At 34.1% G+C, this 15,905-nt stretch overlaps 1 protein-coding gene across 1 annotated transcript in view; it reads right to left on the bottom strand.

The window, feature by feature from the left end:
- Positions 1 to 600: 600 nt before the first annotated feature.
- LOC106459504 (zinc finger protein castor homolog 1-like) overlaps positions 601 to 15,905 on the bottom strand; it is a gene marked incomplete at its 5' end in the record, with an annotated part of 29,959 nt that continues 14,654 nt past the window's right edge. Inside the window, 10 exons of the mRNA XM_022386003.1 lie at positions 601 to 1,545; positions 1,842 to 2,609; positions 3,741 to 4,034; positions 4,437 to 4,622; positions 5,707 to 5,827; positions 6,258 to 6,386; positions 7,447 to 7,940; positions 9,595 to 9,728; positions 11,609 to 11,746; positions 12,387 to 12,603. Of these exons, the coding sequence (XP_022241711.1) occupies positions 601 to 1,545; positions 1,842 to 2,609; positions 3,741 to 4,034; positions 4,437 to 4,622; positions 5,707 to 5,827; positions 6,258 to 6,386; positions 7,447 to 7,940; positions 9,595 to 9,728; positions 11,609 to 11,746; positions 12,387 to 12,603 (3,426 nt within the window). The remainder of the gene's footprint in view (positions 1,546 to 1,841; positions 2,610 to 3,740; positions 4,035 to 4,436; positions 4,623 to 5,706; positions 5,828 to 6,257; positions 6,387 to 7,446; positions 7,941 to 9,594; positions 9,729 to 11,608; positions 11,747 to 12,386; positions 12,604 to 15,905) is intronic.

Genomic DNA, 15,905 nt, shown 5'->3' with positions numbered 1-15,905 from the left:
AAACTTCTTTATCTATCTAGGTTTTTACGTTGTAGCACCATGAATAGGTGGGTAACAGAACAAACTTCTTTATCTATCTAGGTTTTTACGTTGTAGCACCATGAATAGGTGGGTAACAGAACAAACTTCTTTATCTATCTAGGTTTTTACGTTGTAGTACCATGAATAGGTGGGTAACATAACAAACGTCTTTATCTATCTAGGTTTTTACACTGTAGTATCATGAATAGGTGGGTAACATAACAAACGTCTTTATCTATCTAGGTTTTTACGTTGTAGTACCATGCATAGATGGGTAACAGGACAACTTTCTTTATGTATTTAGGTTTGGAATTTATGCGTGTGAAAGTTTTATTTTATTTTTGCTACACAGATCCATCTTATCGTTTTAGCACTCGTACGCGAGACACAACGATACAAAGAACCAGAACTCGCTGTGCGTCAGTAAAACTTCATTTGTAAAGAGTAGAAACCATAAACACCAGACTTTAGTGAGATAATTATACAAGATGGTGGCACAGCATAATTTGTGGTTTTGTTTTTTCTACAGGTTTTGAAATATATTTTGTAAAGAATAAAACTGATGAATTATTTGATGTTTCATTCAAGATCATTGATTATGTGGCGATTTCCATGCGATGAAATTTGCGACAGCCCGACAACTGCACAGTGACATTTCAAGCAATGATAGTGAGTCTGTTTTTGGTTGTACGTACATCCTTCAAAGTTACACTGTTGCGATGAAGTGAACTTCCGGAAACCAGCAGCATTGATATTATCCAGCTTAGCATGCTGCCTGCGATGCGCTACTAGTTTGTTTGTATCGGAACACATGAACTCACACTTAAGACAGTGGAAATGGGCATACCTGCTGGTTATTGTACCTGAGGTGTTCATATAAGAGCAGTCCGGATATCCACAGTTGATATTCACTCGGAACTGTCGGAAGTCACTGCCCATGAGTGTGTCTAGCCGTTCATGACGAGCTGTATGCTGAACAAAACGGGTCTTGTCACAGAAACTGTATCCACAGTCTTTACGGAGACAATGAAAATGAGTCTGGTGCTCTCTGTAGCCACAGAAAGAAAAACCACAGTTCTCGTTGAACCGATACCTAACATACCCTTCAGGCACTGGATCGTCCTTTAGGACATGTAAACTTTGAGACCTCACTTTTTTCGCTACTGTGTATCCCTCAAAACTACTTACTGCACACCGTTTCATGCTATTTAGCAAGTTCTCTTTGGAAACTGTTATTGCTTTCCCCGTCAGACTTACGTTTACTGGTATTAAATCCTTCGAGACTACACCAGACAACATTAACTGACTGCTTTGTTCAACACAGCCTTGTTGTGATATGCGGGTTTCCTCCGTGGCTCGTTGATCATTGTTAAAACAACCTTCTATTCGATACTTCTTCAGGTTGTCACCACTACTATCATCTTGTTCGACCGGGTCTTCCACGTCGCGTGAAGAAAGTACCGCGATGAAACCGCTAAGATGCTCACAGATGTGTGTCTTTACGTCAGAAGTAAAGAAGAAAGTCTGAAAACAATAAAGCAGAGAAAATATATTTTAGTGGCGTATACGACAAGACTAGATGTTGAATATCACATACTTGGTTTTATTCAATGGAAAACTGGATAAGAAGAAAACGTATAGCACAGGACATTATGCTACTTACTTGATAGAAATGAATAAAAACCCTAAAACCCGAGCGCTTTCGAAAGGTGGACCTTTCTTCTTCAGGGGCAAAAGCGCTCGGGTTATAGGATTTTTATTCATTTCTATCAAGACTTCTTGAACCTACGTATTTTTCTAGCATCATGAATGTTACTTACTTGATTACACATACCACAGTGAAAATGTTCCTTCTTATTCTGACAGAATGGATAACCACAATTACTGGCAAGCAAGACGTTTTTCCGTTCCGTACATGTTGCTGGGTGTCCTGCCGGTTGAGTAGATAGTTGTTCAGTACATGAACTTTGCGAGGTGTCCACATCTTGATAGCTGGTATTGCTCACTGGTAAAACAGGTAAACCCGCGATGCTTGCCTTCGAGTTTTGGTTTTGTTCATAAAACGCTGACAAAGGATAATATGTACCTCTTGCTTTGACAACAGTAGTTTTGTTTGTAAAAGTGTCTGCTGTTTTAGCGAAACTTTCACTACTAGTTATAATATTGACGTTTTCAGGGTTAGAATTACAAGCCAACTCCAGCTCAGGCTTCACTTTCTGTCCATTCTGTTTATCCTCACTTGAGCTCGGGATGATCAACTCTCTATGTTTCTCATCGTGCTTACTCATGCTACTGTAACGAACGAAAGAATAGAAGCAGCCGGGCCGAGCACAATGAAAATGACGAGTGAACTTATTGCTAGGACAACTTGATAAACGGCAGTCCACATTTCTGTCAAAGAAAAGAAAATCTTCCAGAATATCAAAGTTGACGTGGAAATCCGTGGAGTGTAGAAATAGGGCATTGCTACAGTTGGTGACGAAATAACAGCGAGGGTGGACGCAGTGGAAGTGATGTTGACCATAGTACAAACAAAGATGGTCTGGGCAAGGACTGTTTCTGTTGTAGGCAACAAATTCACATAGATTCTGAAAAAAAAGAAACAGTGAAACTGCATTGGAAATATATTACGAGATATATGAGTGATTTACTGACTAAACAAGAAAGAAATAGAAAGCTTCTGCCATTCATTAACAGGTTTAAATATATTGTATTATTGTAAATGCGAGTTTACTTATAAATACATCCAGTTGTGTTTCATAAGTAAATCATACAAATACAGAATGTATGTCTTTAATTATAAAATGTGCAAGGTAATACATTTAGGTTAACATAACTTTGATCGCATGTTTAATAAACATGAGAACCCACTCAACAGTGTGACTGAGGAATAGGATTTTGTTACAATAGTAGATAAGTCACTGAATCCACCGAGGCAGTACTTAGTTACGGATTGTATACCTAAAAGAATTTTAGGAGGTTGATAGATATATTGATTACAAGGCAAGGAAATTAGTTATATATTCGTATACAGTTTTGATGATATTTAAGATTGATGTACTGAAAGGTCTCATAGAAGAGCTACTAAAATGGAAGGAGTGTCTTATGGAAATATATTTATATCTCTTAATTTACTTTCTCTTGAGAATAAAACGTTAAGATGCGAAAATATTAAAGTTTACAAGATTATTCAAGAGATTCAGAGGAGTAATGCCTCTGATTTCTTGTGTTCTATCCTGAAGACAATAAGACGAGAAGACACAAACTTAAGTATTGGAAAACACAGAAATGGTTCTCGTTAAAAAAGTGCTGTTATCTTATGGAATAAGTTACAATTAGTAATATGGAGATTGGCGCCTTGCGGGAGTGTCAAAGTGAATTGATGTTTTGCAGAAACGTAAAGGGTATACCCCATCTAATTTCAGAAAACTACCATTGTTGTATATCCCTCAGCATTATAGTGAGCTATGTAACCACTGTTGTTAGAACTTTTGAAAATAGTACGTCTTTCTTCTCAGTATTGGAACCTTTATGTATTTTTATGGCACTTTTAATGTTTATTATGTTAAGAAAATAAATAGAAGCATAACTTCCTATCCTTTGTTACAAACGAGTTTTTATTCCAACCGTTCAATGGACGAATACTCCAGCTAGTCTAGAACAAGGTAAGCTCATTAACATACTTCCTAAAGTATCAATGGATGCTCAAAAACACCTACTTCGGAATATGACGATTGTCCACTAGCAGAATACTGAGGAGTCACAGACGTTGAGCTTTGAGATGTATTAGTCTTTAATAGCGAAGAAGAAGAAGTCTGAGATGGAGAGTACACCTGGTTCGAAGCTTTTGATGTTGTAATAGAAGTGATATTGGCGACGGTTGTCAGTGGTGATACGTTGAAGACACCATGAAACTGGTCATTATTGTTAGTCTGGACTGGGTAATTTTCGTTAGTGGTTGTTATGGCAATTGGTAAATTGGTGTTTGGTGAAAATGAAGAGGAAACAGAACACTACAAAATAGAAAAAAATATCTTTTTCTAAAAGAAGAATTTTGTTATTTCCAAGTAAAATCTTGTCAGTGTTTTAACATGTTTACCTACCTGTTTATATGTTCATAACTTTGTGTGTGTTTCTGTTTGTATGCCTGGCTGAACTAGTTATCAACTTTCTCTCTCTCTTTCATCAATGATTTGATGTTTGTAGAACTAACTGTATGCTCGCCTTTTTCTCTATGCTTTTAATAAAAATACATAACTGAAACAATAAGACACTTGAAAATTTAAATTAATGACTGATAATGTTTCTACTTTTCGATTAAATGCTATTAGTCTATTTATGGTTAAATTTTATTGGAAAAGACTAACAACAGATAACGCCGTATAAAAAATGAATATTTTTTAAGAATTGCTTACTTTCAATAGATTGTTCTTGGGAGGTCGCCCCCTTTTCCGTGTGGATTGTCCAAATGATAAATAAATACACTTTCCTGGATACTGATTCTTATAAATTTTCGGATTGTAAGAGTATTCATGAGTCTTGTAATGGTCAAGTCTTTGAAATGGTTGATCTAAACCATTGATCACCGCTTGACATCCCTCCTATTCAAAAAGAAAAAAAAACGATTACTTTTAATAATCAGCTCTGTAGAACGAACTTTTGGAGATTTTCCAAACATCCGTAAATAAATGTTAGTGATATTTCTAATAGGATTAAATTTCGAATGCTTAATTTTCTTTTAATAAAAATCAAATCAGGCGAATATATATAAATATATTTATACTTGCTATACACACATCTCCGAGAATACAAATAAATCATTTACGTGAAGTAATATTCAAATAATTTCACTATATAAATCCACATATCTCGGTAAAAACCACAAAAACAAAAAAACAGCTATACGACATACGAATGGATCCAGAGAATGAACCGTATTTTCACGAGGTGGCATAGTTAGACGAAGAGAAGGTGGTCAAAGTCAGCAAGAAAATCACCAGGTCTCTTGCAATACCGCTATTCACGGTAAATAGTGGATATTGGCCAATGCAGTTTTAGTTTTGTCAGAAAACAACAGTTTCAGTACGACCAGGTTCCCTAGACCAATAGAATGGACTTTTAATTCTGTGAATAATGATCAAAAAGACGCTTCAGGACAAGTTTAAATATTCCCCAATATCTTTAGAAGTTATCTTCATAGCATGAGATATAATGGTATAGTATCTGTAAGGAATCCACTACTCACTCCAGACAATATCGTACATCGACAACATTAGGTATCACAGATGATATTACCACTCTCCCATGGCCAGACCAATTGCCGGATGAGAACACTTTTGAAAATGTTTGGTGAATTTGTTGTCGTTCTATGCAAGTATCTTAAATAAACATTTTCTAAGGACACTCATATTCAAGGTATTCGCCAAGAATAGTATGCAACTCCAGTTGGCCAGATTTCAGAGCTTGTAAGTACTATGTGTAACCGTGTTCCCGATTTAATTATTGCAAAGGTCAGATCCGCTAACTAATATTAATATTATATCCTTTTTCTACCATGTTTATATATATATATATATAAAACGGCATTCTTTGTGGAGTGGGTGTCTATTGAATTAGTGGGTGACTATGTAGAGTTTTTTTTTTCCTGTAAACTACGCATAGATAAAACAAGACTGAGAAACATACCCAGATGCAATGGTAGTGTGTTTCACTGCTTAAATTGCAGCCAGGTGGACATCTCGAATCGTCTCCTGGTTTTGCCGTCACGTAGTGCATTTCTGTTATTAGGTCCTGAAGTCCGTGGTTTCTGAAAATAGGAGATTATATATACTTCAACAATACTATCTGGCAACGTCCAGTACATTATAACAGGCCTTCTTAATGAGTCACACTTACTGGTTGGTATATTGTATTAATTTAGCCCTCATATATATATATATATACATACATACATACATACATGCATACAGACCTTACAGTTGTTCGAAAATGTAGAGAAATTAGTAATGATATAAAAGATGTTTCCAAGGGTTAGAAGCTTTATTTTGTCTTCTTTACTGTTTTTCTTAGACACATTACTGTAAGCTTTTCAAACCTAATAACCAGTGGGCTTGTAATTTGCCTTCTTTATTTCATCCCTGAAGAAGGAAGATCTACTTTCTGAAAGTGCTCAGATTTTGTTTTTGTTTTTTTATTTATCTATTAATGCCATAACTGTATGTAACTCAACCACCAACCTTGCATGTTCCTGTACACGGTTAAATTCCGTAGCTCTGAAGCACAAGCAACAGTTATCTGTGAAACAGTGGTAGTGATCTCTAGATTCTTCATCGCACTGGGCCATGGTACATTCGTTCAAGTCGTATCTCAAAAAGTAAAAGAATATTTTAAAGAAATCGTCATTATGTTTTGGTCACTTAGTGGCTTCGAGATATTGAAATACATTATTACTTATTTTACAGTGTACCTTTTAAACATAAAAAAATATGTCGTAATAGAACAAACGGCAAGTTTGATATAGAAATAAAATATATATCCACTTATATTTCAACACATATTTTTTTAGAACTCAACCATAAAAACAGTTATTTGAAATTTGTAATAAAACAAACTTCATTGTATTATAACCATACAGAAATACATCCAATAAGACTTCTGGACATTATAATGAAATCGTTTGTTAAAAGAGGGCGTAATGTTGGTAACCCATAAAGTTTGAAAGATCAAAGTTTAAACATGAAAATGAGAAAGCAAATGAGAAAATGCTTACGACAAGAATTACAAAATCAAGCAATATACACGAACTATTATTTAGAGTAAAAATCAGGAAGCATTTCATGAAAGTTACCAAAATCTAAAGGATTTTGCTCTTTTTTCTTGACATTTATCAATACGTTATATTTTAAATAATTTACATATATTTTATCCCTTATAGCTATCACAACTTTCTAACCTTGTATCATGTCGAGATAAGTACATCGTAAGCAAAATGTAGTTGTCGCAATCTCAACAGTCAACGGTTGTATTTGGGTAGTATTGTTATTAACTCTCAGCTACTGACTTGTTTTTATGCCGTTAACTATCACTGGAGTTCCCATATTGCATCGCATTGGGTAATTTTGTTTTTGCTTGTTACGTCTCTCACAGTGTAAAGAATTGACCAAAAAAGTATGTAAAATAATTCATTTACAATAAAAAAACACATAATTAGTAGGATTGATTACAATACTGATGGTGTTTTTACTTAAATTTTATAGTAGGGAATCTGTAATAAAGTTCTGGACCCATAAATGATTTAGTGTAAATAACGTAAGTAATAGTTTAGAAAAAAATATGTTTTAGAATTTTTCTTGGAAGTGTCTCTAAATGTTTTTAACCACCTCATATTTCAAAATTCCGTCATGAAATATTTTTTTTTACACTTACAACTTTATATACTCCTTCCAAGACTCATCCCCTTCCTGTTTTAGTAGTGTGCGATATATAGCTACTGCGTCTTGAGTTTGATTTATTAAAGTGGTGCTATCTGGTAAGTGGAATGGAGAATGGGGTAAACTAGTGGCATAATTAAGTGAAGTTAGAAGTTTGGTTTCCGTCAGCATTGCATCAAACTTCGATAATTGAGTGGCACAGTTATTTCGAATAGATTGAGATATGCTGGCACTTCCGCCGGAGATAGCAGTTGACACTAGTCCTTCACTTCCGGCTGTAAGAGTAGTCGTCACTATTCCTTCACTTCCGGCTGTAAGAGTAGTCGACTCTAGTCCTTCACTTCTGGTGGCGATAGCAGTTGCCACTTGTCCATGGTAGTTGCAAGTTGGACCGAACTGGATTGATAACGGGGAGGTTAGTGTCACATGTAACCCACTGATGAGAGGTGGGGGCAGACCAGGGTTAGAGTGAATGTCATCTGATAAAAGCTTGAAAAAATAAAACAAAATTTCAGAATCAATTAAATTTCTTGACTGAATAATCCAAGCACTATAGAAAGTTTATAATGATATGTTATGAGTATCTACTATTCACTATTGTTCAGAACCATATCGTGAACGAGAAGATATCCTGACTAACTTAGTTCGTTCACTGGTTTATGTTTCTTAAAAACTGTGAAATTCCCTTTTTTTTCTCTCTTTCTAGGTTCAGTTTATGTGTCGTGTAATGTCGTGAGACACGCATGTCTTTTCAGACTCAGAAAACATTATCTACAAGGCAAAAATATATTTATTAAAGTTGAAGTAAAAAGGCAGTATACTGTAAAGCAGGCTAGACAATTAAAATTATTACAAATTCTGTAAAGACATTGCATGGTCTTCATATTGTGATCTACGTTAATACATAAGAATTGTATAATTCACTGTATAATCTCCCTCAAAATATTCGGCCACTCAGATTTGTTGCCTGTTATTTGGGCTCGGACTCTTGACCGTTGGACAAGTTTATACTGAACGTTTCGCTCAGTCGTTTTCTTGAAACATCGTGGGTTATCACACGATATGATTACAGCAGTCGACGTATAAAACCAGATAGGTACACTACTACATCTGTATGCTAACTGGCCGAATGATTTTTTAGCTTGCGTTGTTCAATTAGCTTAAACACGATGATATAACAGGGTGACGGTAAAACATCGAATCAAAAAACAGGAGGATATAACAGAGCGATTGAAAGAAACTATTCAACAGTTTAAACAGGGGGATATTACAGAGAGATTGAAAGAAACTACTCAACAGCTTAAACAGGAGGGTATAACAGAACGATTAAAATAAACTACTCAACATTTCAAACAGGAGGGCATAAAAGAGCGACGTAAAAGCCTACTCATTAGCTTAAACAGAAAGGTATAACAAAGTGACGAAAAAACAACTACTCAACATCTTAAACAGGGGTCATAACAGAGCGACGAAAAAAGCCTACTCAACAGGTTAAATAGGAGGATATAAAAGAGCGACTGAAAGAACCAACTCAACAGCTTAATCAGAAAGGTGTAACAGAGCGACAAAAAAATTATTCAACAGCTTAAATAGAAGGATATAACAGAGCGACTGAAAGAAACTACTGAATAGCTTAAACAGGAGGGAATAAAAGAGCGACGTAAAAGCCTACTCAACAGCTTAAACAGCAGGGTATAATACAGCGACTGAAAGAACGTAATCAACAGCTTAAACAGAAGGGTATAAGAGAGCGATGAAAATAGTCTACTCAACAGCTTAAACAGGAGGGTATAATAGAACGATGGGAAGAACCTACTCAACATTATCTTGTTATATCTCCAGGTACAGAGTTTTGAATCCAATAGTAGAATGTAAAAATTTTGATGTTATTGTAGTAATTCATCCTCTCTAAGATCAAACGAAATTAGAAAAATATTCCTATAAGCTGAGTCGTTCTGTCTTCCTCTGAATAGTAGTTCGTCTGCTGACGTTCGCTTAGCAGAAGTTCATAAACATAAACTGTTTCCTGTCTTTATTTTTCACTAGCTAAACATTAAATATATAGAGAGAAAAATCTGTAACTCAGGGGAGGCTGTATCTGTTTGTAAATAAAGTAAAATAATAATAGGTAAGTTACATTAACCTGGTCGGGTACCGAAGTATTGGATATGCCTTGGACTTGACTGAACTTTCTTTGGAGGAGATCACTTTCTTTTCTGTCATGTTTTCTTTTGTGTGAATAAAGTTGCCCTGTAGAATGTAAAACATATGTGCATCCTGTAAAAAAAAAAAAAGAAAATAATCGTTTGGTTTACTTTATTTCAGCTAAATAAAAAGAGCCATTTAATATGAGGATAATATGTATTACAATAATCCTTTCAGTTGGAAATGTAGAAACTAACATAACTATAATGATGTCTAAATGAGGAAAGAAACGTGCCACAATGGATATAACTGCTTACAGAATTGTTAGTTTTTTTTGTATTTTTTTTAATTCATATTAACGGTTTTGGAGTAAACATATATATATATATGTGAATTTAGACGTTCTAGAATCTTGGAATAATTGACCTCAGGAATGATGTTATTTTTTTCCATCAATATTTTAGAAAATATGCTGTACAAAATTAATACCTGAAAAGTCAGACAATATCGATATAAGTATGCATATTCACGACATTCTGCGTCTCTACTTAGTATAATTAGAAGTGAAAACAAGTAAATATTGAAGAACATTTGATGCGGCGAGTATGATTGTAAAATTAAAGAAAATCACTAGCTTATATTTTAGAAATGCTTTTGAAGCTTTAAACGTGTTTGAATATCTTGAAAGACACATAGTATAATAGTAGAAATGCTATATCGTACTAACTTCAACACCTTTCTTGGGTTTTGGGTTACTTCTTCATTTACTTTATATTAATCTCGAAAAATATCCTGGAGGTAAGTTTTCGAGATCTACAACTAATACAAGAAGGAATAGAGTCTCGAATTGTGGTTAAAATTATTGTAATATTGAACATAAAACTCTAGATAACGAAGTTGTATGTTAGGACTAAGAACTGGAGTTTCTAACAATACAATCTCTTAACAGCATACTTACATGCCAATAATGATGCCACACACAACAGTGTTACATGCATTGAGTGAGGGGCAATGTGTGTGTACAAACAGACAAATCTAAATCAATCCCACTTTCACCCTTACAACAGCAAAAAATTTCATTCGAGAACACCAACATAATTATCTTAATAAAAGTTGCTACTGGTCGATGCTGCAGTCTGTAATTGGTTATAATGTGGTTTTTGTTATACAATATCAGCTATAAAGTATCGCTTTTAAACATGAACACTAAGAAAACTTGAGAATTTGTGATTACTAAATTTAGCGGGACAGGGGAACAGCACTAAACATTCATTTGCATTAAAAGTGTATAAATAAATAAAATGTACATCTATTTGTAAATAACGTTTAATTGGCTCTTCTGGATTTTCAGTTTGAAGAGTACACATCAGCACAGTGAAGGTGTGAAGACAGTGAAGACCACTCAGAAATACAACTGACGACGCCATATATTCATATTGTGTTATGCAAAGCTACTCGATGGGCTATTCCGTGTTCGGCCCACCGTGGGTCTCGAAACTTGATTTTCAATTATTACCCCCAGACTTTTTGCTGAGCAGTGACCTCTGTCAAACAAAGTGAAGCTGAAATGCTACGAAAGACGTTAATGGCTAATTGGGAGCAGTGTTTTACAAAACAGAAATATTGATAGTTAAAATATTTCTATGCCTTTGTCATCCAGTAGTTTAATCGATGATAAAAAATTCCATGGGTAACTTGTATAATAATGTAAAATATATCATTTTCTACATATTTCAACACCTAGTAAATGATTCATAATTATTGCGTTACTGTATTATACAAAACACACATAAGATTTGGATTTTAATTACGTAAACGATTTCATTGTATCTTTTAATATAATAATTTAACTATCTCATGCAAAATACTAGACATTATCACCACGGTCAAAACTGTTTCGAAAATTCTATAGTTTTTTATTTAGAAATTTTATTGTTTTCAGATTAAAGCTGAGCACATCAACAGCAGATTAATCAGTTTATAATACAACCAGTATAAAAAATGTTACATACCTGGTCTGATACAGTGGATGTGGTTAGAGACCCGAGAGAACTTACAATTACTGAACGTGCAGTGAACATGTTTCATAAACTTTTTAAAGCCATCTCTGATCAGTTGCTCATCTTTAATGTGATAAGCTTTGTGTTTTTCTGTAAAAGATACAGGTGATTTTAAACATCTAACCGTACACAAAATGGTATATTGATGTCAAACAATTTATCTCTCTATATTTCAATCCATCTATCTCTTTAGTATTTGGGTATGTCAGATGCTAGGCCTAACTATCTATCTATCCATCTACTTATTGATCTATCTATCCATCTACTTATTGATCTGTCTATCCATCTACTTATTGATCTGTCTATCAATATACTTACTGATCTGTCTATCCATCTACTTATTGATCTGTCTATCCATCTACTTATTGATCTGTCTATCCATCTACTTATTGATCTATCTATCCATCTACTTATTGATCTATCTATCCATCTACTTATTGATCTGTCTATCCATCTACTTATTGATCTGTCTATCAATATACTTAATGATCTATCTATCCATCTACTTATTGATCTGTCTATCCACCTACTTAATGATCTGTCTATCCACCTACTTATTCATCTATCTATCCATTTACTAATTCACCCTTTTTTTAAATTAAGTGAACTGTGTTATTTTGTTCTTTTTTTTTTCAATAACATTTTTAAGTCTACTCGTTATTTCTTTAGAAACATAGATGTGTTTATGATACTTGTTCATGAACGAATAAAAATATAATAGAGAACAAACCTATATCAGACTTGTTTTTAAAGGTATAACTACATCCTGGACGTCTACAGTGAAAGTGAGTGGTTCTCTGGCTACCGAAAGGGCAGTTATAAGAGCCGCAATCTTCAGTGGCCCGATACCTATGGAAACCTTCCCGAATAATGGCCGAATCTTTTCGATGACAATTTCCATGCACTTGAACATCTGAAGTGCTGGTGTACACCTTGTCACATCCTTCCTGCGTGAATGTAAAGGTAGCATTAAAGAGAAGATAGTGATTCATAGAAATAGAAACAATAATATATGAATACAAACAGGTTCACGAAAGGCGTACATTTACTGCCCTTCAGTAATTAAACAACCACATTCTTCCTGCGGTAAAATAAAGGTAATTATGAAATATACATACAAACAGGTTCACGAAAGGCGTACATTTACTGCCCTTCAGTAATTAAACAACCACAGTCTTCCTGCGGTAAAACAAAGGTAATTATGAAATATACATACAAACAGGTTCACGAAAGGCGTACATTTACTGCCCTTCAGTAATTAAACAACGACAGTCTTCTTGCGGTAAAATAAAGGTAATTATGAAATATACATACAAACAGGTTCACGAAAGGCGTACATTTACTGCCCTTCAGTAATTAAACAACGACAGTCTTCTTGCGGTAAAATAAAGGTAATTATGAAATATACATACAAACAGGTTCACGAAAGGCGTACATTTATTGCCCTTCAGTAATTAAACAACGACAGCCTTAGCAATTAATTTATACGAAGTCAGGCGATTCATATATCAAAATAATTTAGAATGTTCCAGTAAATACTTTATATTCCTGAAAATATTCTAAGATTGGTGAATTATTCTTACACCATTTATGGTTCAGCCGACGTTAATCTCGTCAAAATTGTATAAGCTTCAAACTATACTGAACTAATTCAAGGCAATGTTAACACTGTTGAGGTTTCGAAAGGAAAATGGAATGTATCATTGTAAATTCCTAATTCAGTCTTTCACAATCAAAGACGTCACTCAGTGAATACAAGTTGTCACATGCGAGTTTTCCAAGCTTAGCCAATTCAAAATGCGCATCAAGTTGAAAAGCCTAAGATTTCACGAGGATTTTCATCATTTCCAGGAAAATTTGCTTAGCAAATCATGCTCCATGTTCTTAATAGCATAGGTTCTATTTTCGCATAAACTGGAATTTTGTTTTCATGTGTTGGTGAACAAAACATGAACTCCAAGCAACTAATCCATTACACCGTAATCCCCACTAAATAAGGAAGCAATCAAACTTTAATGTAACTTAAAATGCATAAAAAATGTTTATTTTTGGTTTAGAGAGACATGATTGTCAAAAATATTAAAGCCACACGTCAGTTTAACGAGGAATGAAGTGGAAAAAGTAAATATTTTAGATTAGGAAAGTACAAGAAGGATAAAGCTCAAAATAGGTGCAGATTAAATAGAAACATAGAAAAACATCATGATTTCCCTACTTCTGTGCCATGAGAGTTATTGTATCATTGCTGATTTAGTGATGCTTGATTGGTGGTTTCTTATCTCAAATGAGATTAACTAAACAATATATATATATATATATATATATATATTGGTCATATCATACAAATAAAACATAATAACTCATTTTTCCTTGTCGATAGTCCAAATGTTCGTTTATTTTACTGTCAAGGTACAGCTAAACTATGATTATCTGCACTGTCACCAATGCAAGGTTTGAAATCCGATTTTAGCAATCTGAGTCCCCATGCTTCCGGGGGCAAACAAACCCTGCCAGCTATGAAATGTTTATATAGTAGCGTTCTATTTCAGAATATTTTATTATTTTAACCATCAAAAGACAAAATAATATAATATATGACAACAATGAAACAATAATTGGAAAATGCTAAATGTATATAGAAAAAAATAAAATAAAATAACAAGTTTAACATATATATAAATAAACCAGGAATCACATGGTAAACTATAAATAAATATTTTGCGTTAGGACTAGCTTGAGATTATTTAATATTAATTCAGTTTAAGGTATAGTCAGTTTTAAGATAATTCTATGTTATGCCAAGATTACAGTAGCTGATCCATAAAGAAGCGTTTCTAAATAAAATATATTTGAAGTTAAAAGAAAATGGTGAGCAATATCAGAGGAAAGACGAAATAAAGTGGTAAAATAAAAACAGAATGAAAGAGAAATAAAATATTAAAAAAGTAAAGTGAGTGTGGAATTTGACAGAAAAGTATTACATGAAAATGAATCGGCCACGACGAAGAGATAATAAATTATTGTTTAGAAATAAAACCAAGTAGATGGAACATTTGTTTAGCATACTTAGGACTTGAAGCAACACGGCTGTTTTACCAAGTCGTATTCAGTTGGAGAAGATTTACAATTGGTTTATCACATTTAAAAACCGACACTGAAATAACCAAGGTAAGTTACCAGCAGAGCGTTTAGGATCGGGCATGGCAGGTAGAAAAATTTACAGGAAAGAAAATGAGTGTGCAAAAAGGGGATCTTAAAAATATAATAGCCCCGTGCCTCCATCAAACTTAAATTGTCCCTACGGATACCTTAAAATAGTGATAGTAAGTATAATTAATTATAATACTAATTATATTAGTATTAGACCTATGTTTGCTTAGTATGGTTGGAATACTATTATTGTAAACTCTTCTAATTTTTGGAAATCCCAAGGAACTAGATAAAGACTATTAGGCCCGATGTTTTAAGACAAGTATCATTAATTATAATCACAAATCAACAGCTAGGAAAAGGCGTTCACACCATTAGAAATAATAATGAGCCTCTTTTCCTTTGTGTAAACATTGTGTGAAGTGGTCAGAGCAGCTGTCTGTTGAACTATATCACATGAAAACCCTGTTGTAGAAACTCGTCCCTTTTCTTATCAAGCATATTCTCCATACATTCAAACAGTGATAGCAAGTCTGTTTTCATTGTGTGAATAGTGTTGTGTGAAGTGGTCAGAGCAGTTGTCTAATAAACTATATCATATGAAACCTTGTTGTCAGTGGCGTAGCAAGAAGGGAGCAAGGAGGGCAGTCGCCCACAGGCACAGGTGTGAAGGGGCGTAAAATTTCCTCTCGTCTATAATACCTATCAATTAATAATTATGCCTTCCCCTAGGATATAGCGCAACTGCCCTACGTTAAGTAAATACGATACAGTGTTACGTTGTTTGTGTGTATTGCGCTTGCAGTTTTAACTTCTTAAAGCCGCTCACTGAAATACAGTGAAACCGAATTGACGTACAGAAGTAAATTACACTATTACATCATTCATCTGTAGATCAAATACAAGTGCTAGAGTACAACGTACAAGTAAGTGTATGTTCAACAACAACAAAAATACGAGATTGATGTAACATATTAACTGGTGTGCAAGATTGGCAATATATGCAACAGGCAAGGCTTAGATCTAGATCTAGTAAACATTATAGGCCTAATTTAGTGGTTTGTAATTGTATTGGCTGAATGTAAATCATATCTTACAA

Source organism: Limulus polyphemus, unplaced genomic scaffold (assembly GCF_000517525.1).
Source record: "Limulus polyphemus unplaced genomic scaffold, Limulus_polyphemus-2.1.2 Scaffold619, whole genome shotgun sequence".
Classification (NCBI taxonomy): Eukaryota; Metazoa; Arthropoda; class Merostomata; order Xiphosura; family Limulidae; genus Limulus; species Limulus polyphemus.
Note: the sequence above shows the minus strand (reverse complement) of the source record. Positions and strands in the feature narration are given on the sequence as shown.